Source organism: Ictidomys tridecemlineatus, chromosome 14 (assembly GCF_052094955.1).
Source record: "Ictidomys tridecemlineatus isolate mIctTri1 chromosome 14, mIctTri1.hap1, whole genome shotgun sequence".
Classification (NCBI taxonomy): Eukaryota; Metazoa; Chordata; class Mammalia; order Rodentia; family Sciuridae; genus Ictidomys; species Ictidomys tridecemlineatus.
In genome coordinates, this window is record NC_135490.1 from 55645730 (window position 1) to 55667377 (window position 21648).

The 21648-nt window shown below is 45.0% G+C and overlaps 1 protein-coding gene across 9 annotated transcripts in view; it reads left to right on the plus strand.

The window, feature by feature from the left end:
* The window catches only part of Rbpms (RNA binding protein, mRNA processing factor), a 167911-nt gene that overhangs the window by 140580 nt on the left and 5683 nt on the right, over positions 1-21648 (plus strand). For 2 of the 9 annotated variants that reach the window (XM_005340370.5, XM_078031151.1), the window contains exons 6-7: positions 210-340; positions 3159-3386. In XM_005340370.5, coding sequence (XP_005340427.1) covers positions 210-340; positions 3159-3290 — 263 coding nt within the window. In that variant the 3' untranslated portion in view covers positions 3291-3386. Of the gene's footprint in view, positions 1-209; positions 341-437; positions 3387-11892; positions 12031-13788; positions 13859-15217; positions 15227-19373; positions 19478-21648 lie in introns of those variants that run through there. The other 7 variants (XR_013430399.1, XR_005726459.2, XM_040269249.2 and 4 more) reach the window with 7 other exon arrangements.

The window sequence follows — 21648 nt, forward strand, 5'->3', positions numbered from 1 at the left end:
GGTATCAGCAGACCAGTCAGGTAGCAGAATTTTGTATTTACTGTTCTCTTGCTTTGAGTTTGGGGACAAAAGCCAACAGGTTATTAAAAGAATGAGAATAATTTGACTTCTGACATTGGTTGGGTCTTGGGGTTACTGGGTATTTTGTTTTCTGATGTGAAAGCAGCTGTTTGGTAACCACTAACTCTTCCCTTATTCTTTTCTTGCAGATGAGCTCACAGTGCCTGCACTTTACCCCAGTAGCCCTGAAGTGTGGGCCCCGTACCCTCTGTACCCAGCGGAGTTAGCGCCTGCTCTACCTCCTCCTGCTTTCACCTATCCCGCTTCACTGCATGCCCAGGTAATTTATACCCATCGGCCACGACTTCACTCACTCCACCACCAGCCCTTTCAAACCTGGTTCCCCAGAGCACACCATACAACTAACACCTATCCAGCTAACAGATCCACCTTCAGGAGATGAATGATCCCCTCTACATCAAGCTGACACCCCTCCAGGACTTACGAGGAGCGTCTGACAGCAATGATACCACCCACTGCCTGATGTTTATCCCCCCAAACACCTCTCTCTTCCTTAATGATCTCACCCTCATCTTACACGAGAGACTGGGGCAAGGTCACCTCCCTGGCTCCCAGCTAGCTAGAGGGCATCACCCAAGCATAGATACGTCTGCCTTTTCGTGTGGAAGGGTTACCGAGGGAGGAGTGTACTTGAAGTTATGTGTGTCTGTGTGTGTATCTGTGTGTTGAGAGGCTTCTGCTGTTGTTTCCCATGAGGATCTAAGGACCAGAAGAGAAACTTCCAAGAGGAAGACTGCGTTTTCTTACACTGATTACAGGAAAGATGAAGAGTTCCTTGTTCCCATGTTGAAGCCCTGTAGGAAGGGTGCAATATAGTATTTAGAATGTAATTACAAGTTAAAGTAGAGATCTCTGTTCTGCCCAACTTTCGTTCTTAGTTAAGAATAGCCTGAGTTTTATAAACAAATTCCCTGTTTCTCCCCAGAGACGACTCTTTGAATACTAACACTTCCTCTCTTCTTGGAGAAAATGTTTCTCTGAGCCTTGTTTTTAGTGCTGGTAGTAGTAGTAATCATTGTTAAGATCCATTGTTGGAAATAACCACTCATTCTTTGGCCTTCAGAGAGTAATGAACAATAGCAAATAAAAAGTAAGAATACAGAGCCTGGAGATGTAGCTCAGTGGTAGAACACTTGACTAGCATGTATAAGACCTTGGGTTCAATCCCCAGCACACCAAAATAAAAGAAAAGAGAAAGAATATTTGTCTTCCCACATAAGCTTTTAAAACCTCAGCCTCGTTTTTAAAAAATTGTCAGGCTGGACAGGTATGGTTTTTGTTTTATTGGGTAATATTTGTTTACAAGGCTGGATGGAATAAACAGTTTCCCAGAAAATTCTTCTTTCTGACTTAAAACACTTTTCACATTGGACAGAACTATGTTGACTGACTCACCTGCAAGTAGCCCCTAAGTAGGCTTCTCCAAAGCCGTGAGGTCAGGAGTGATGTACGTTAAGTAACTAATTACCAATGCTTTCTGCATGTACTAGTGACCTGGCTTCTGGGGCTGTTCCTCAGTCCCTGGACTCCTGAGAGACATTGACCTCTGTGTTGGGAGGAAAAGGTAAAAAGTAGTAAAGAAAAATGTAGATGGGGGCTTCAGTTGTGCTCAGCAGTAGAGCGCTCACCTAGCACGTGTGAGGTGCTGGGTTCAGGCCTCAGCACCACATAAAAATAAATAAATAAAATAGAGTTATAAAAAAAATTTAGATAGTGGCAGAGAAGCTTCTTGGCACAGAAAACAAATTAGAGGAGTAGCTGTGCCTTTTGGTTTCCCTTCCTCTGCTGCTTTGCCACTTTCTGTCCATGTCATTGCTTGTAACCCTCACAGCTGGCATCTAACAGGAGGGAGGGAGATGTAAGCCTGTGGCAGTCTTCTGCTGAGTCATCAATATGTTTATAGTAGTCTGGGTGACTTTGTAAATAATGAGGAGCAACTGAAAGAGCCCCTTTTATTGCTCCCCTCCATCACCACTACCAATCTGGATATTGTGTCTCCATTTGCTAGATGGCTCAGATTGGCAGTTAAGGCCATTGTTAATAAATACCATGAAACAGTACAAGTTTGCATTCTCTTCTGAATGTCCATGGCTTTGGTTAGTCACCATTTCCTTGGAGAATCAAAAGTTGACAGTGAGCGAAAAGGTCTGGGAATAGTGACTTTGAGCTGTGACATCTGCCATTGCTTCATTCATGTAACAAATGAAATCAGAAATGATCCTGGGGACATGGTAGGAGAAGGACCTAATGAATCTTAAGGGATTAGTAAGCCTCCACCTGTAAGGGAAGCTGGAGACACAGTGCAAGATTAGATGGACTGACCTATTTGAATAAATGGGATGCATTGCCCATGTGGTGCCCTTCCCTGGGAGTTCTTCCTTGGCCTTGAGACTTTCCCAGCCTGGAATCTGCCATATCGGTCTTAGATTTGGTGAACTGTCATCCAATATCAGTGAGATCCATGTGTTTAACCCCTCTTCCTGTTTGGAGTCATTCCCAATGCAACCTTGGACTCTGTATCCCAAAGATTCATTCATGAATATGGTTATTTAAATGTCTTAGTCAATTCTGGGACTCACAGAGTGAACTGATAGAAGCTTTACAGATGAGCTGGTCTGACCCATTTTACAGATGAGGAAACAGGCCCGAGAAGATGGAAGGAGTTACCCCAAGTCACAGTGGCTCTACCATGACTAGACCTAGTTTGGTCACCTGACTCCCAGGCCTATCCCTTTCTACTCCGAGGCTGGCTTACCAAAAGACTTATTTAATGGAATTTTGGAGAGGCCTCAATCCAGTGACTCCTTGGAACTTTAGATGGGAAACCTATAAGAAGAGACTTGGAGGCAAAGACAAGGGAATCAGCATTTAACCTGCACCCAAAGGGCCTCAAAGAATCTTACTAACTGGAGGTAGAACAGAGTGGGGAAGCTCCAGGTGGAGCCACTCCCCTTAGTGGATAATTCAGTTTTTGTTTTGGAAATTTTATAATGTCTTTGGAGAGTCTTCTAAGTAATTTTGCTTTTCTTAGCAATGTTGTGCTCTGTTTTGAGACATGGATTTTTTTTTTCTTCTAGTGTTTCTCTCCTGAGGCAAAGCCCAACACACCTGTCTTTTGTCCACTTCTCCAGCAAATTAGATTTGTCTCTGGGAATGTGTTTGTCACATATCAACCTACTGCAGACCAGCAGAGGGAGCTCCCATGTTGAATTTGTGTGTTAGCTATTTTTCCCCCTTTTGCAAAAACTATTTCTTGGCAACATTTGAGAGATTTCAATAAAAATTTTAATCAGAGCAAAAAATTATGTCAAGTAGACTACAGCGTTTTGTTTTTATGGTGATGAAATTTTGAAGCAAAATTGTTACTCTCTGACTGAGGTTTTGGGAGAATTGGGCCCATGACAGCTAAATGTGTTACACAGAAGGACTCGGAAAAAGCACACTGGGGAGACCAGGCTCCAGAACCCAGGCCTCATCACTGCTGCACGTATCTTCTTGGGCTCCTGAACCACTATGAGCTGCATACTAGAAGATTCTCATTCCAGCCTTCTCAACTACCAGGACCTCTCATTTCAGGAAGGACAGTGTATTTAGCTAGCAGAAGCCCATTTGGAAAGAGTGGATGTGTTTTCCAGTTCATCAGTTGTGACCCAGTGGAAAGAGGACTGAGGAAACGGAAGTTGTCATTAAAACAGAGTTAGGTCACATTTCTAGTTCTGCCTAGATTTTAGTCATGATCTGGCACCCCCTCAGATTTTCCAGTTCTAATTTGAAGATACTTTTTGCAATCAATTCCTTTTTTCAGAAACAACTGGCTATGGTAATAGGACTGCACACTGGTAGCACCTTATTATTTGGGGGGATAAAAGTGTATTAAACGTCATCAACATTTTTAGAAGTGACTGTCTAGTTTACTATGAAGGCCATTGATCTTTGAATTGTATTAAATATGTAGGAAGGTTTCATCCACTACTTTCTGGAAGGTCTAAAGATAACATACAGCACTTCCTATCACCTCATGCTCACACATCTCTGCTTTTAGTCTTGTTGCTCATGGGACAGAGAAAGCATATAGTCCTCTCCACATTCTAGAAATCTAGCACCAATTACCCTCCTCTAGAGTCAGTCACAAAATTGGGTCAGAGAATTTTGCAGGGAGGTAGGCCTGGGAAAGAAAATCCTGGTTCTCTACTGCGTCTCCAGAGGCCTCATTTGCCCAAGTTTCAGCAGGTATTTTGGAACTCACTCAGGCTATTGTACAGTTTGTGATTGGAGCACGACCGGTACTGCAGAAACAGAAGATTTTGAGGCAAAGTTACAACACAGACTTCTTCGAGGTGTACCCCTTGGGAGGCCCCTTATGGCACACTGGAAAAATTTAAAGGTTAATCTCAATAAATACAGAAGTGGACCATGAGGAAGGAGACATAGGCAGGCAGGACAGGGAGATCACAAAGGGAGAGGTGGGCCTAGGACTAGCATGTGGGTTGCCTGCACTGTAGAACTGTCCCCAACACCACCACATCTAAGCATTTACTGAGCTTCATGGTGCAGCTTCCAAGAATTGGATTAGAGAATTTTTTAAAACACAAAATCACTAAGCATCTCCTCTATCATTACTGTTCTGTGGAGAATATTGAGAAAGATAAAACACAGAGTCTTGTTTTGCAAGTCTGAAGAGTGTGAGAGGGAATGTAGACCCAACCATGCACAGAGCCCTTTGGTAATCACCTGCCTCCATAGCAGCTATCCTACCCAGGTGCCTGGTATAACTCACATGGCAAGTAGTCTTCCCTCCCAACCCCTTCAGCCTCCCCACCCCCAGCGTGTACTTCCTGTTCATCAGGCAATAGCTAGTGTTATAATGGTAGCTGTTCCTGTGGGACCTGTGTTCAAACTCCAACACTTAGGTAGAGGCTTTATCACCACATACAGGCCTGGCTTTCAGAAGTAAGGGAGATTCTGGTCACTTCTGTGAATCTCAGATCCTGTCAGCTCATAGCCCTGGCTCCCTTGTCTTTCAAGCTTGACTCTCCCATGGGTAAATTGTCTGGCCTCCAAAGCTGCTGCTTGCAGCTGTCCAAAAGACCCAAAGCTTTAAGTTGTCTTCAGACATGGATGAAACAAACTGCTAATCCTCTGACAGTTACATTTCACTCTAAACCTGAAGCTCATTGAGGCCAGACTATGAGGAGAAAGAATTCCTTGAGTGCCCCAACTCTTTGACTGGGCCAGTCTTGCCTTATTAGGCTAAGAACATCTTGCTCAGTGATTACAGAAGATAGGGGCAGGAAGACCAGGCATTGTCCTCACAGCATTAGTCTCCTGTGACTGTGGTTGGTGCCTCTTCCAATTATTAAGAACACCAAGGTCCCTTTCCTTTACCCAGACCTGTTGGCCAGGTCTTGTGCTATGAACTGAGCCCATCAGGAGCATTACAAGATGCTGCTTTTTCTTTTTTAATTCCAGGCAGAGCTGAAAGCATGGTTCTACCATTTGTAATCTGTATGACCATGATGACATGTTCTTTAACCTATCTGAGCTTCAGAAAAATATAGCTAATCATTCCTCATATAAAAGACTTAATAGTGTCTGGCACACATTAAGAGCTTACAAAATGTTTTTTGTTCTGGGGGATGTTTTGTTTGCTTGTTTTTAAAAGGTAGCCTTTCCCAGGAGTTTGAATTTTCAATAAGGAGAAGGAAATCTAGGACTAAATCCAAGTTGCCTATAGGACAGTGGTAATTAAAATCCTGAGGACATGCAGTATGTTTTGATGACAGTAATGGGGCTGCAGAGCCCTCCTGTACCAAATGGAAAGTCAGAGGCTGGAAAGAATGAGGGACCAGAGTAAGATGAGGTATCAAATGACAGAGTGCTCCCAACATCGCCAAGTGACAGCACCTGCCCCACATCCAGCAGCATGATTTCCACAGCTGTGCCAGTAGTTGGAGAACTTGTCCCTGAAAGGAAGTTTCCCCGCAGCCATGCCGGGAACACACCTGCCAGCAGGAAACAAAAGTGGAAAATGGCTGAAATCCCAGAGAGACTCCACAGTGCTTGTTGTTGCTTTCCACAGAGCTGCTGTCCCTGAACTTTCCAGCTGCTGCCTTATCTTGCTTTCCTATCAGAAACTGGAGAAGAGAAGGACCTGTGGGTCACCCAGCTCATTCCCCCCTGGGCCTCTGGTGCTTTCTTCCCACAGTCTCCCTCCACAACAGTTCTGCCCAGTTTCATTTCCAGGCAGCAGACTTAGGTCTTGAGCCTGGGAGGATTCTTTTCTTTATAGTGCTGTAACTGAAATCCAGGGGATCCCACTCCTGGCCAAACAAATACTCTCTCCCTGTGACCGGGTCCATCCTTTCTCCTCATCTGCTCTGGAATTTTTGGAACTAAGAAGCCCCTTAGTTAGAAATGAGAGATGTAAGCATTGGCACTGGTCTCTTTAAAAGCAATCCAAAGTCATTTATCTTGGTCTTTTAGGGACATTTGCTCCAGAGTAGCTACAAACGAGGCCCAAACCTTCCCATAACAGGTAGTGTTAGGTAGTTGACATGTCACAGAAACCAGAATCAGTCACCTAGTGTGTGTCCATGTGGCCCTGGTCAGGGTCACTGAGCCCAAGAAGACTTCCCTAGAAATCAGTGGTGTCATTGCCAAGACAGGAGCTGACTCAGAATGGCTACCTTGAGGGCACAGCAGCACTACCTTCAGTGTCTGTACTGTCTCCAGTTTCTTAGGCATGTCCCATTTGTCCTCAGTGTATAACTAAGCCCAATGGATCTTATGCAGGTTTTCTCTGACCTTATTGGCAGTATGAGCCCAGACCCAAGTCATACCTGTAAGTAATGTGGGATGGGGTGGGTTTTTTGGGTATTTTTTGTTTGTTTGTTTTGTTTTTGTTTTTTCCCTTTTGCAGTACTGGGAATAGAATGCAGCGGAGCTCTACCACTGAACTAATTTTTCAGCCCTTTTTATTTTATTTTGAGACAAGGCCTCAGTAAGTTGTCCAGGCTAACCTTGAACTTATGATCCTCCTGCCTCGGCCTCCCCAGTAGTGGAGATTACAGGTGTGGGCCACCATGCCTTGCCTGTAAATACTGTTTGTGAATTTACTCCTTCCTTGAGATTATCAGCAAATGTGTGGACCAGCTGTCAGTCGCATATTGCAGACAGCCAGAAACCTAATTAGGACTCATTAAATCAAACAAACAGGATTCTCATGATAGTTTCTACCTTCTCTACTAAACTTGAGATTTTAGGCGAGTTTTAACCTTGATTTCATTATCTGTACATGAGAGGAATGAACACTTATTTCATAGAGTTCATTTGTAGAAAGGAATAAAATGTTTTGCATAAAATAGCCATTATTATTAAAACAGCTCTTCCACTACCTTCCCTTTATCAGAAGGGGTTCTGGTATGGCCCTCTTAATAAGTGTGAGGAACACACAAAACATGGACTCTGGACCAGGACCAGACAAGAGAAACTTAAGGGTTTGGGCTTTGCTCTTTGGTTAGGAAGAAGAGCAGCTAGAGCAGGACAAAAGAGGAAGCCACTTTTCAGGGCCATCCACCAGGAATTTGAGGCCCTTACATAGTACAAGAACCCAGGCACCATCTTAGAGTATGTGAATTCTAACTGCTTGAAAACAAACCAGAGGTGACAGAAAAACTTTGGAATTATACAATGTAATCTTTGCAAAGGAGAAAGTGAACTTTTCCTTGAAGAAAACCAGTTGTGACAAGGGGGAAAAGGAAAATCAACTCCAAATGGGATCATGTTTTATTCAGGATTTGTGCTGCCAGTGGGAAGGCCAGAACTCAGTGACATGATGGGAAAGTGGGACACCCCAACCTCAAGCTTCATGCATTCTCTGCCACAAAGTTCTACCCGCTTCACTGAGCTCAGCTCCTTGGGACCTCTAATGGCTTTTGATAGCAAACATAGTTAAAAATTAACAGACTGACAAAATTAAATATGGATGGCAAGCAACCACTGTGGACTTAATCTGACACAGGGTGTTACATGCTTGGGTGCCCTCAACCTAAGTGGCGACTTGAGTGAACTTGGAGATGTCTGAGCACATTTCACATGCCTATTTGGAAGCAGGAGCCTGACTTGTGTTTTGGACAGACAGGAAAAAAGTCTAAGAGCCCAGGAGAGAAAACCACCCCTGAGGTCTTATGTTTAATGAAATCTGGTCTTGACTGGTCTTAGCAGAAAGTGCTCATGGTTAGGACCTTGCTCTTGTCGTCTAGATCTTGTCCCTGCCCCAGCTTAAACCCTGGCAATCCTTTGCCACCCTGCCTGAGAGGTTTGCAAAAGCTTAGAGCTGGTGGTGGAACATGGACTTCTCCAAGCCATGACCTTCTTGCTCACCCTTTTGCAGCTGCCAGGTTGGGTGCCTTGGCAGGTTTAGTCTGTGAACCAACTTATATAAATCTTAACATTTTTGCCTCAGTATTATCACATTGTTTTATTGTCTTAGGCAGGGAGTATCAAGATGCCAAACAAGTAGTAAAGAGTGCTGATTGTATCTTGTGCCCTGTGCATCTGCTCATAGAGAACATGGCTGCCAGCATGGGGAGGTAGAAGGGTGTGGGGCATGGAGATTCCTTTACCAGTGACCTCCAATGGGCCTCATTTTATGCAGCATAGTCATGCTTGAAAAGTCTTCTCCTTTATGAGAAATGGGGAAGGTTGCTGCTTAAGAACCCTACAATTGGTGCCATAAAGAGGATAATCTTTGCAATGCAAGCCATTACTCTTTTGGATGAGTTTGAGGTTTTTTACAACAGAATGTGCTTCCAGCTTGAAGCCCTGTCAGTCAACTGAAGAACTTGACTGGGTTTTAATTGGTGATGCTGCCCCAAGAGAAGGTCCAGACAGGTCTGCAGTGAGTGGGGACAGAATTAATTGTCATTAAATCAGCACTCGAGTGGCTCAGTGCAGTCATTTCAAGGTTGGGGAAGTCCCTGATAGATTATTCAAGGATCCATTTGGGGACAGAGGTAGAAACCTACTTAGAATACCTAGGCCTAAAAACTGACAAATCCAGGGGCTGGGGTTGTTGCTCAGTGGTAGAGTGCTTGCCTAACATGCATGAGGCACTGGGTTTGATGCTCAGCACCGCATAAGTATAAAATAAAGATATTATGTATGCCTATAAGTAAAAAATAAATATTTTTAAAAAACTGACAAATCCAGGCTGGGGTTGTGGCTCAGTGGCAGAGCACTTGCCTAGCATGCGTGAGGCACTGGGTTCGATCCCCCACACCACATAAAAAATTATTATAAATTAGAAATAAAGGCTAAATTCTTTAAAAAAAATCTGACAAATCCATTAATTTGAGTCATTCATATAAAATGTTCAAGTTACTGTTTTTGATTGTTTTGTTCAGAACATCTTCTGAATGTGCTTCCTGAGAAACCCTGCACCTGCATTAGGAAAGGCACAAGGAAATACTCCTCAGTGCCCCAGATCAGCCATCCAGGACACCAGCCAATTTAGTGGTCTTCCAATACAAATTAGTTTTTATTAAGAGCTAGAAATTTGAATGCCACATTGGCACACCTCAACTGCTTAGATCTACCAAATGGATCTAGGTATTCACTGGCAGGGGCCTTCCTGACTACCATTTCTAGGCATCCAAAAACATTAATAGTGTTTCTAGAATTAAAAGATGCCTTGGTCAGATAAACCCAGGGCTAGGTCAAGTCAAACAGGTTTCTTTATTTTGGAATTTCTTAGAACATTTCATGTGTTGCTTTATATCCAGAATCTGCTGAGAAACCTAGTCCAGCCATACATCTGGAAACCTTGATCAAGAGCATAGTCTCTCAGACTTTGTGTGCATTGCAGTCTCCTGGAGAGCTTGTTAAAAGGCGAGTCATTGAACTCCATAGAGTTTCTGCTTGTCTAGCAAGTTCTAGGGGATGCTGATAGTTCTTAGAGAACCACTGATCTGGACTTATTTTTCTATTCAGCAAAGAATAAAATAGCCAAACCAAAAGGTATCCATTAATTGGCCAGCACCATTAATTGGTCACCATTAGTGACCATTAATTGGCCAGCACCTGGTAAGCATTTCTCATGACTATTTCTAAAGGCGGGTGTGCTCCTGGAACTCAGTCACTAGAAAGGGGCTAGTACTAGGCAAATGACTCTCAGTGTCTTAACTTGTGCTCAGGACCCACTGGAAGAGAGGAGGGATGGTGATCAAGCAGGGTTCTGCCCTGAAGACAGTCCAGGTCTTTCTTTCCTTGACATAATTAATTGGGAACATAAATTTGGTTTGTGTTTTAATCCTCTAAGGCTTAGCTTCTTCATCTATAGATGGAAGAGGATGTAAATTATTTTTAAGGATGCTCACTAACTCTAGCATTTCGTTTTATTTTTGCTCCCAGTCACTTTTTTGAGCATCTGGTACTCCTGTCCACTCCATCAGCAGCTGGAGATAGATGTTAGAGTCTGTGTATTGCCTTGCAGGGAGCTCTGCATTTTATAAGAGCACTGTAGGAGGGAGCGATGGGAGGATTCCAAAAGCCTAGCCCCTAAGTAGTGGATTGTAACAGAAGCAACTGGTCTAGTATAAAAGATTCCCAAGGTCTTCCAGTTTGCACACAGATTTCACAGTCCTTTGAAGTGCCTGGTACTGTCTCTGTCCAAATTAAATCAGGGTCGGTGTTGGTTAAATATATTATGTTAAAGGTTCTTATGGGGACTTTAGAAGCCCCTGGAATTGTATTTAGGTTTGTGAATGTGTGAGTTTGAGTACGTGTGAGCACACTCATAGGTTTTTCTATAAACAGGATGAAGAAATGTCAAGAGTCACTGCCTTACATGGAAAGCCAGCCCTTATCCATATACAGTTGCCATGAGTAGGCTTAAACTCCTGCTGAGCTGTTCCTGGAGAAGAGTAATAGGGAGTCTGCAAGGAGCTGTGATTTTCCACAGTGTTAATGATGTATCTAAAGCAGCTCCTAGAGAATAGACAGGAGTGACCTGGGTCCCAAAGCCACAGCAGGAGCGGCCCAAATGGGAATAAGGGGGAATCCTCGACTCACAAGCCCTAAACAGCAGTGATTAGAACAAAACATCCTGTCTAGCTGCCCGGACACCTGGCTTTGCCCCATAAACTCTGGCCCCATGTTGTGCCAGGAACATACCTAAAATGCTCAGTTCCGCCTAGTGGGCACTGCCCTCTACTGGAAGGTGGGTGCTACTGGGCGTCAGTGCCAGAAGAGGAGGTATCTTGGGTTGTCTCTGGAATGCAGTGACAAGAGCCCACACTGGCGAGTGCAGTAGTCCCAACCATGGGGCACAAGAGTGATGCGTTTTGCGGTCCATCTGTACCCTATCTGCCACCACATCTTCTCTGAGAATCAGCTGGCCTGCTTCCACATTGGCATCCTCGAACCTCAGCTCAGCTGAGCAGTTATCCTGGACCACGTCACTGGGAACCATATTTCTTGTCACCCTGGATGGTCCCAGCGCAGGCTGATGGACAGACGCATGTGCGCCTGAGAGAATGCAGGGGCTGTGTGTTTAGAGAGGTGGGTGGAGAGGCTGGGGTGGGTGGGAGGTAAGGGGCTTCCTTTGTGCACTCACCTTCACTGATCCCAGACCTATGCCATCCACTCTGCGGCTCTCCACCTGGTCAACCCCTTCCTGTGTCCCCTCTGAAACACCATCGCGTCTTGGCCTCCTTAGGGCTCAACGCCCCCACACCCAGGCAGCACAGCCGCCACCGCACTCCACACTGACCCGGTGCACATGGACCCATCCCCCTTCTACTATGTGTCTAGGTTCCCAGCTCCCCACCTGCCCCAGGGGCCTTGTGTCCTGGCCCCTCCTTTACCACCTGTCTCAGGAAGGCAGCTCCAACTCTGCTCTCTGCTTAGTGAGCAAGTGGATTCAGATGCACAAAGCCATAAGCCAATGGGGTAGGTACAAGTTTTTTCTTGTCTCTTTCTTCTCAACCCTCTTCTCCCTGTCCCCTCCTCCTCCATACTCTTCTCACTCTCCCTTCCAGCCCTACACCCCACATTTCCCCCTCCTTTATTTTTCTCTTTTCCTTTGCCCTTCAAATCCCTAAATTCCCAAAGTAATGTGCTTTTAGCCAATGTACAGGGGAAAGTGATCCTTCAACCCCTTAATTACTATGAGTGGTAAAGGTAATTCTGGCCCTGCCCTGAAGGAGAGCTGGGGGCTCTGGTGGCTTCCAGGGAATACAACTTTGCCCTTTTAAAGTACTTGGACCTCCTTCCAGCTGGTATCTGGTTTCTGGTAATATCCCACGTGCTTCCAAGAAGAGACCTAACACACGGATGGCCTGAGGGATTCCCTGAGGTGGGTTTTTGGTGGAAGCAGAAGCTCAGACTGCATCCTTAATCCCTTCAAGCCACATATCCAAAACTAGGCCAGAGACCTCTGCTCCAAGTTGGCTCTGTGGATGGAGTCCCCCAATGTGTCCTCTGCCTCTGCACTGACAACCAGGGAGGACATGAAAAGGCCCATGAGGTGGAAAAGAATTCCCAGGACTTAACCTGGAGGGACCAAGGCAAAAGGTCAGAGACAATATGACTTCTCTCTGGGACTAATTTCTAGGCATTCTAGCTTTTAGAATCAAGTTAGGGGATGTAGTAGCCTAGTCCTGAGTTCTGACCAAGCCTGACTACACTGGGCTTTGTGACCATTGTCACTTAGAATATCCAGACCCCAGTTGGTTTCCTCACCTATAAAATGGAAGATGAAACAGCCGGTGGTCCCACTGCTTCCCCTTTTCAGCCAGAATGGCTCCTATTTCAGCTTGATGTTTTAGAAGTTTGAATGAGGCTTTCTCCTACCACATCAGCAGGAGGTGCTGCCTCACACAGGGCCTTCCAGCCCTTTGCTGTGTAGCGTCCCCTTTTTGTTGTGATTTGCTTTCCATTCTCCACTCCACCAGTGCTTCCTGTGTTGCTTATCATAGTGATGGGTAGGCCATCACTCCTCAGTGTAAAAAGAGGAGCAGCAATGAACAGGCACTTCTTGCCTCAGTTTAACGGCTTAGGGGCAAAACTGACATCACCAATACGTGAATATTTGTTAAAAACAAAGTGTACTTGCTCTTGGTGTGTCAGGGATCCAAACATTCTGCCAAGTGGACAATGCATCACTCAATTTGTGTTGGGACTGGCCTTCCCCTTTGGAAACACAGGAGAAAAGATAGGACTGCTGTCTCACCTGTGCAAGGCTCCTTGCCCAAGCTGCAGAGTGAGCAGAAAGTCTCAGGCAGCAGACAGCCCTCAGTTCTAAGAAACCAGAACCCTTTTTCTAAAATATTGGATCAGAACCTCAAAGAAGTTTTGACTAGGCCACTATCACAGAATAGGTCAAGAACTGCCTCTTCCTTATCAACACAGATAAGGAAAGGGGAATTCACTAGGCCAGACCATGCCTCATGATGGCTGCTAACTTTGAAAAGGAGGTTGAGTGCAGGGACTTCTGAAAAATCTCCAGTGCTTCCCTGAGAGCTTAGAAGGTGTTCATGGAACTGCATGAATGCTCGCAGTTCCCTGCACTGGTGCTTTCAGCTCCTCAGTGACAAATCCCACACGGGCCAGTGTGAGTGGCACTACCTGGGAGCAGTAGGAAATTGGAAGAATGAGAATGTAGGCTGGGACCCCTGGCTCACAGCTTTTTCCCATGTGTCTTTCCAGATGCGCTGGCTCCCTCCCTCAGAGGCTACTTCTCAGGGCTGGAAGTCCCGTCAGTTCTGCTGAATGCTCTGTAAGTACTTGGTCTCACTGAGGAATGTGGAAAGCAAGCAGCAGGCAGACAATGCACAGGGCTTTTGGTAAACAGCAGCTTTCATCCTTTCTCCACACCCACACCTTCTGCACTCTCTTGGGTTGTCCATCTTTTAAAAACTAAAACTCTAAGGTGGCAGTGCATCTCTTCTGAGAGAAAGCTTTCATCTGGGATCAGGGAAAAGTGAGGTATGGCCACTGCAGTGTTTGAGTCTAACTTAGGAATCAGATTCCTGTCTGTGACACTTCATAAATAAGCAATCAGTGCTTGTTTCTGAAGAACACGTGTCAGAAAGTTTCCTTACGTAATTGTGGTTCACCTCCCACCATTAAATAAACTCTTTCCTTAAGATTTTTTATCTTGAGAGAAACAATATCTTATGTTGGCATCTTTGTGCCATTGTAGGCCTGACTTTGCTTCAGGCAACTACCAAATGAATTTTTACCTATAAATGTAGAATTTCCACAATGGCCCACATACCTTCTGTAATTCAATATCTTGAATGGATTTCTGCTAAGTACAAGGCATCATTATTCTAAACTATAACTTGGTGTGTTAATTTGGGGAGGCTGCTGAAAATTAAATGGGAAGAGGAAGGGATCAGACCTTAATCCTATTAGAAACACTAAGGAAGTCATGGCAAGCCTGGGTCTTTTCTTGGGGACCTTATATTTTCTGATAAAAATGGTTCAAAATAAAAAATAATGTTATTTCTTCTTCCACTGTGACAGAGAGTTCTGTGTGCTCCGTTACATCACTTGAGGCCATTGGGTCTCTTGGAGAGGTGCTATGTGGAAAGAACTGGCATCTAGTGACCGGGTTTCACTTAAATAGACACGTGTTTAAGAATGCTCACAGGGAAAGAGGGAAGGAATGACAGTACTAGAGCTGTCCTCAGCAGCTTAGTGCCCTCTTAGGAGGAGTTTTCAAAGGAGATGGGATTTATTTTCCACAAGCAAATTGCCCTGTTGACCTTAAGTCTCAGTTGGAGGGTCAGGTCACCTTCCAGACCAGGATGTGGACTTCACTTGGCCAAGTTCTTGCCACTCTTGGTGGTTAGCACTTTCAGGCAAGCACAGGCCCTGGCTCGGAAGGAGGCCTCTCTTCTCCCCCAGCAGGAGTGAAGGAAGTAGGACCAGAATACAAGATAGCCCAGTGGGTAGCTTCTGCCAGCAGTGGCAGGTGCTCTCAGAATGTTGAGTCAGGAGAGAACACTTTCACCCTAGTGATTTCAGTTGGTGAAACTGGCAAAAGATGGTTGCATAGAGCCAAAAAAAGGGACTTTTTTTTTTTTTTACATTTATCTAGACCAAAAGGAAAACATTCATCATTAAGCAGTTGCATTGGGTTTCACTCAAAAAGATCCTCGACTTGCCATTTGTATTGGCAAATTATTATACTCCACAGATCCATTAATGGATACCCATCAGCCGGAGATCCAGAGACAGCAACTGCTTCCAAAGCAATGCTGGCAGTCAACATACAGCATATAAGAACCCTGTAAGATCTGAATCCGAATATGCAAACTCACTTGAGGACGAGTCATTTGTTCAGAGCTAAATGTGGATGGTGGGCCAGACTCCTTCCCCAGGATGTGAACGGTGTTGGGGAGGGGAGATAAGAAAGATCATGGACAATAGTGCTTATTGCTGCTGCATCCAGAGTTAGACCAGCTCAGCATGGATCCAGTATTCCAACTCCTTCTAGTCTCTTGGATCAGGTCGTTTCAAAAACAGCTAATAATCCAGGCTACGTAACCCTAAGGAAATGTAAATTAGAATTCGAAACTATGTTGTTGATGAGCTAATATAAATATGTTAGACCAAAATGAGTCTGTCAGAAAACTCAAATGAAAGGCACACACAGTAACATCACTGTCCCCTCAATTTTACAAAGAGGGTTTGCTCCCCCCACTTGTTGTTTTCTCTGTGTAGAAAGTGTTACCAAAACAGATAATGAGGGTAAGAGCCATGCCTGGTATCAAACAGCCTACATGCAGATTGGCAGGCACTACTGATGGGATGGAGCATTAGATGCCATCTTCCAAATCTTGCTCTCCCAGAGGTCCTTTGAGGATTTTTAATTTATCCACTTTGATTCCTTTGTGCTAAAGAGAAATCAGTGACTGGACTAGAAATATAAACTGAACTCTTTATTCTTTAAATAAACATGGGCTATGTCTGCTATGCACTAGATATAAAAATGTATAACAGTAGACCTATGCCCCTAAGGAGCTCAAGTTTTAGTGGGGGAGAATTGTGGGCACATTAAAGACAAGAGAGATTACTTAGGATGCTTCAAGATAAGCATGTGGGGAGGTACGTCACTTGTCACTGACAGAAGGAAGGCTGTCTAAAGAGGGGTGTCGGAGGGCTCGGTGGCCTCATGTTGTTTGATCAGAATCTGGCCTGACAAGTAGTGTTTAGTCTGCCTACACACTGTATCCCCCACCCCTCACTAGAGTCTTGGTAACTGTTTGGTCCAGCTGTGTGGCAGAGAACCTCAGAATACATAATGATTGAAATTTATGAATTTCCCAATGCATTGTGAACAGGAAAACATAAGCAAGTTTTTTGTCACTCCTTGCAGATCATGAGAGATCACAGCTTTCCTTGTTAGATATCCAAATGCAGTGAAATATTTTTTTAAAAATGAAAGAGTTTGGGAGTGGGGGTGGGTGTGGGACACTATTCTTAAGAACTCATGATCCTGGCCATGGACCAGGACCATAGCATAGAAATTATAAGCACATGTTGTTACATCTTCACCAAATTAGAGAAGGAAATGGTGAGAGAGAGCACTGTGACTGGAATTCAAAGCAGTTTATTCCTTATATTTTGTTATAGAAAGAATAGCTTAGCCTGTCTTTAGATGTGAGCATGAGAGCCTTGAGCACAGAGGGCTGCACATGGAGGTGATTTACGGGAGGAAAGGCAGCATGCAGGCCCAGACAGTTTTTGTGGATCCTGCAATCACCTATGCCCTCTCCCTTAGGAGAGACGCATGAGCTGTGCTTTCATACTGCAGTGTAGCCAGAAACCAGAGCAGTTCTTGTGACCAGTCAGCCATTCCCCTTCTGCCAGTAAAGGTCTCCATATCACTTTTAAAAGCCTTAATATAATAAATATTCAGGGGACAGCTACAGTGTAATGGGGAGGAGATGGGCAATAGAATAATAAACACAGTAGGTCAGGTCGTAAGTGTTATGGGAAAGAGGGAAGTCAGGCAGGAAGCCAGCTGCGGTGGGGTTGACAGGCCCTTGTTTTATCCTGGTGGCAGAGTTAGCAGGGTCGTCCTGAGAACAGCACTCTAGAGACCTGGCACTTTCCCAGTTTGATAAGGGGCTGCTTTTTCAAAACAGGCCTTACCTTCCCAAGTTTGGAGAATAGTCTATCTCCCCTGATCCTGTTCCTCTTGCTTCTCTTTGCTAAATAAAAGTATGTGCATGAGCTTGACGTGCAGCCAGCTTGGTTCAGGGGAGGCTTCAGAGACCCCCTGGAAGAGGCAGTTGGTAGGCCCATGGCAGCCCTTCCCCCAGAGAACTTTCTTAGGACAGCCCTGAGTACAAGCTGCTAACTTTTCCCCTTACCTGTTTCTCTGAAGCTGGCTGGCGGCTGCTACCCATTAGTTCAAAGAGGGTGGCCATGTGTGAGCCTAGGACATTGAGTCTCAGTGGTTCACAGCTCAGACCAGGGTCATCAGAGGAGCCCTTGTCTCAATTATCCAGTTCCAGCCTCTCTTCTACTCATTTTTTTACAAGGAAATTAAGAAGATGTGTGTACTCAGCATAAAGTGAGCAGTGAACATGTTTGGGATTCCATTTTCTTAAGGAGCAATCTCCTTAAGTCTCTGGAATGACTCCAGCTCATGCATGCTCTTTGCCCACCAGTGGAACCCCAGTGTGCACAACTGTTGTTGATGTAACTACAAAGAGCAGCTCATCGATGCCCCCATGCTTCTAGGAACAGGGTGTGAGTTGGGGAGTCATCCTGATTAGCTTAAGCCAAGAGGAATCTGACCATCAGTATGACCTCTTCGGTGACAGGCATCCTAAAAATGTAGCTAAGGATCGGGCAGGCCAGGGAGGCACCCTGGGCCTGCTGTTCACAGCATGCCCCCTGACCCTCTGGTGCTGTGGGAGTGTTGCAAGGGCAGGAGGGAGTTGGGTGAGCCAATTGGTTTCATTTGCAAGGATTCATATTTATTTCCTGTACTCAAATAACCTTTTACTAGAAAATTAGAATTACACCTACTCATCATTTCATGTTTTTATAGTAAAATTCTGGGGTGAACATTTTTCCCCTTAATTCAGGGAAGACAAATGTTCTACAAAGGCAATCTTTCCTTCAGGTTTACCCCTAATTTTGGTAGGTTTTAGCAAAGGGTGCACAGGCTGTCTCCCCACTGGGCCCTGGAGGGGCTAGGGACCTCCCTTGGAAGGGCCTCCTGTGCCAACTGAGCCTTTGACACATTGTGAAGAGCTCAGATGGTTTGCCACAGTACAACAGACTCTGACTTTATAAAGGAAAAGAGCATCCACTGGGATGGAAAACCCAAACAATGCTGGGAAAAAGAGCCATTGGTGTCCGCATGCATGGAGGGTTCTTTCCTTTGCAACAGTATTTTTTCCCCCTCTTGTTTTGGGGATTGAACTCAGGGATGCTTTACCACTGACCCACATTCCTGGCCCTTTTTTATTTTGAGATAGGGTCTTTCTAAAGTGCTGAGTGGCTCACTAAGTTGCCTAGGCTGTCTTTGAACTTGCCATCATTTTGCCTTAGCCTTCCAAGTTGCCCCCTCACCCAGAAGCACTGGGGATTTTGTGGAAACCAACTGGCCCAGAGATACCCAATCCTTCAAGAGTATTAAAAATATATGATTTGCTGTGTCTCTGCACCTTCATATTTCAAAATGCTCAGACCCTCGGGCATCACAGGATGTGTTCACAGACGTGTTTCGTTTTGATTTTGTTTTCTAGATGTTGCTTAGAGCAAAATTTAATGTGCAGAGCTTTCCATGGCCTTGGGCTGCCTGAAGCTGTTTGCTCTAAGCAGGTCCTAGAGGTGGTTATCCAGGGCCTTAGATCCCATGCCTTTGCTTGGCCAGGCTCCAGGGTGGCACCTGGGGTCTAGTGCACAGTCCGTGGGATCTAACCATGTGACCATATCTGTAGAGTCACCAAAGGCTGGACTTTGTGGCCTCTGAGTGCTGCAGCTCTGCCGTTGGTGAAGCAGAAAAACTCAGCACACTTCCCTCAGAGCACCCTCATTGTTCACCAAGCCCCAGTTCACTTTCTTCGCTGTGAGCTTTTCATGCCATTGATGTCATTCTTTAGTGGCAGTTTGTCGTCAGCTCAGCATCAGAGACCTTTGATCTCTTGGTCTTGGGCTTTCTCAGTCATAGACTGGTCATCAAGGCCCAGGGCCCACCAGCAAGAGTCCCATGGTAAGGGTTTGCTGTATGTGGTTAATGGGTCATCTCTTTGTTCATCCAGGTCCCAGGTGTGTGATGGCGGCTGCAATCTGTCTTGTGGGTATTAATGCGATCTTCACTGGTGGCGACTGTACTCCAACTGTTGTGCAAAACTGGAGCTTGCTGGTGAGTTCCAAAGGCCAGTGTCGACCAGTATGGTCAGGACAGGCCCCAGCATTGCCTGAGAACCCCAGACTCTGGGGTAGGGCCTCCAGTCTGGGTGCTCATCTCTCCAGGTGGTTCCGTGCTCTGCACTGTTTTGTCCAGCCCCAGCCTGCTTAGGAAAAGTTATTCAGGATAGTCACCAGCCATTTTCATAGTGCATCATGGCCTTCTTAGGTAAGGCAGATACTGTTAACATGTGGTTATCCAGTAGCAACCTAGACTGAGAGTATTCCACCAGCATCTAAGCCTTTTTCGGAAATTCAGCATGTTGTTGGAAATCTGTTTTAGATCTAGTATGTATGCTCCCCTACTTTATCAGTCCAATTACATTAAGTATAATTCAGCATTTTCTTGACTCAGGGACATTTTTATGACCTCTTCTGAAAGGGATAATCACTTGACTGGTATGGCTGAATTAAGTCTGCAAGATTCTCCAGGAATCCCTCTATACCACTTAGTTTTTCTAGTTAGTGATGATTTTGGTCATTCGTCTTCTTGCCAGTGTCAGCTGTCACTTCTCAGTCAGTAGTCTTAAAAATTAATGATAATGGGGCTGGGGATGTGGCTCAAGCAATAGCGCACTCGCCTGGCATGCGTGCGGCCCGGGTTCGATCCTCAGCACCACATACCAACAAAGATGTTGTGTCTGCCGAGAACTAAAAAATAAATATTAAAAATATTAATTCTCTCTCTCTCACCCTCTCTCACTCTCTCACTCTCTCTCCTCTCTCACTCTCTCTTAAAAAAAAAAATTAATGATAATGTACATTCTCAGAAGTATCCTGCCTGCCAGGTACCACATATGGAGACTTCTGGTGTCTTTGGAAAGTTTGGCTTAGAACCACAGGAATGTCAGGGGCTGGGAGACAGCAATTTATGTCTCAGCCAAAATAAGGTGGCAGATTTCATTCCTATCATGGATCAGAAAGGAGGCAAGATTCCTGCTAAGGACAGAGGACCAGGTAGTGCTGCCCACAGAGGTCATCACCACATTCTGAGGACCTGAGTAACTCCACACTCAGAGAAGAGCCCCTCTCAGTGCTTGACCAGAAGTGCAGACTTCTGCTGTGCACAGCCCGCCTTCCACCTGCCTGCACTTGGGCAGCTTTCTGGACAGGAAGTGAGCTACCTGCACTTCAAGTATCTTTCCTACTGAAGTGTATCTTCACTGACTTCAACTTACCAACAGGCAACATTTTTCCACAACTCATTGGGCAGCTGGTATTTATCCTGCTAATCTGTGGTCTTTTGCTTTGTTAGATTTTCCTTTTGTTGTGGTTCTTAGTAGTAATGCCCATGTAATTCTTGTTGGTATTATCAAACTTTTTTAAAAGCCTTAGTTTTGTTTTATTTCCCCTCCTTCTCTAGATAAATTTAAAGACCAATTAAAAGCTACCCATGGAATTTTTTGGAAGCAAGTTACATGTGATTTTTTTTTTAAGGCAGTAAAGCAACTAAAACATCACTCATTAAAAGGCATATACCCGTGAGCCCAGGCAAGGCAGCAGCAGCAGCATTTGATGAATTCACGGCAATGCAAGGATCTAGTAATGCAAGCTGGGAGGTGGGGGGAGCAGCGCAGAAAAATTTGGAAACAGGGACTATGACTTGGTGGGAAGATGCCCCAGAAGTGCTGGCAAAGATGAGGAGCTGACAGCTGTTGTGGAAGGAGGTGGGGGGAGGGGGTGTTTCAGCACTGATGGTGTTAGCTCAGCGTGTGGTTCACCAGTTTCTGGAGCCATCCTCAGGTTACAGAAGGGAGTTTGGAAGAAGCTATTTCTCTTTCCAAATTTGAAGTCGGACTACTTGCTTATGTGATCGACCTTTGTAGGGTAGAAAGGACCTGGCTGAGAAGTTAGAATCTCCATCTGGAGCTGGGCCTTCTCCAGCCAGTGGAGTTGGAACCATGCACAGATGTAGCTAGCCAGCCTGCACATACTTGTTATTGTGGGCTGAGAAGAGTGATATGAAACTGGTGGAACAGTTACTGATTACAGAAGACTGTTCCTCTAGAGATTCCATAGATCATGAACTTTGCATTTAAATTTTTTAAATGCTAATTTGTTTTATATTGTGAATTAGAATCAGTGCTTGATTTTAAGAAGTCAAGCTGATAGATATAAAAAACACTC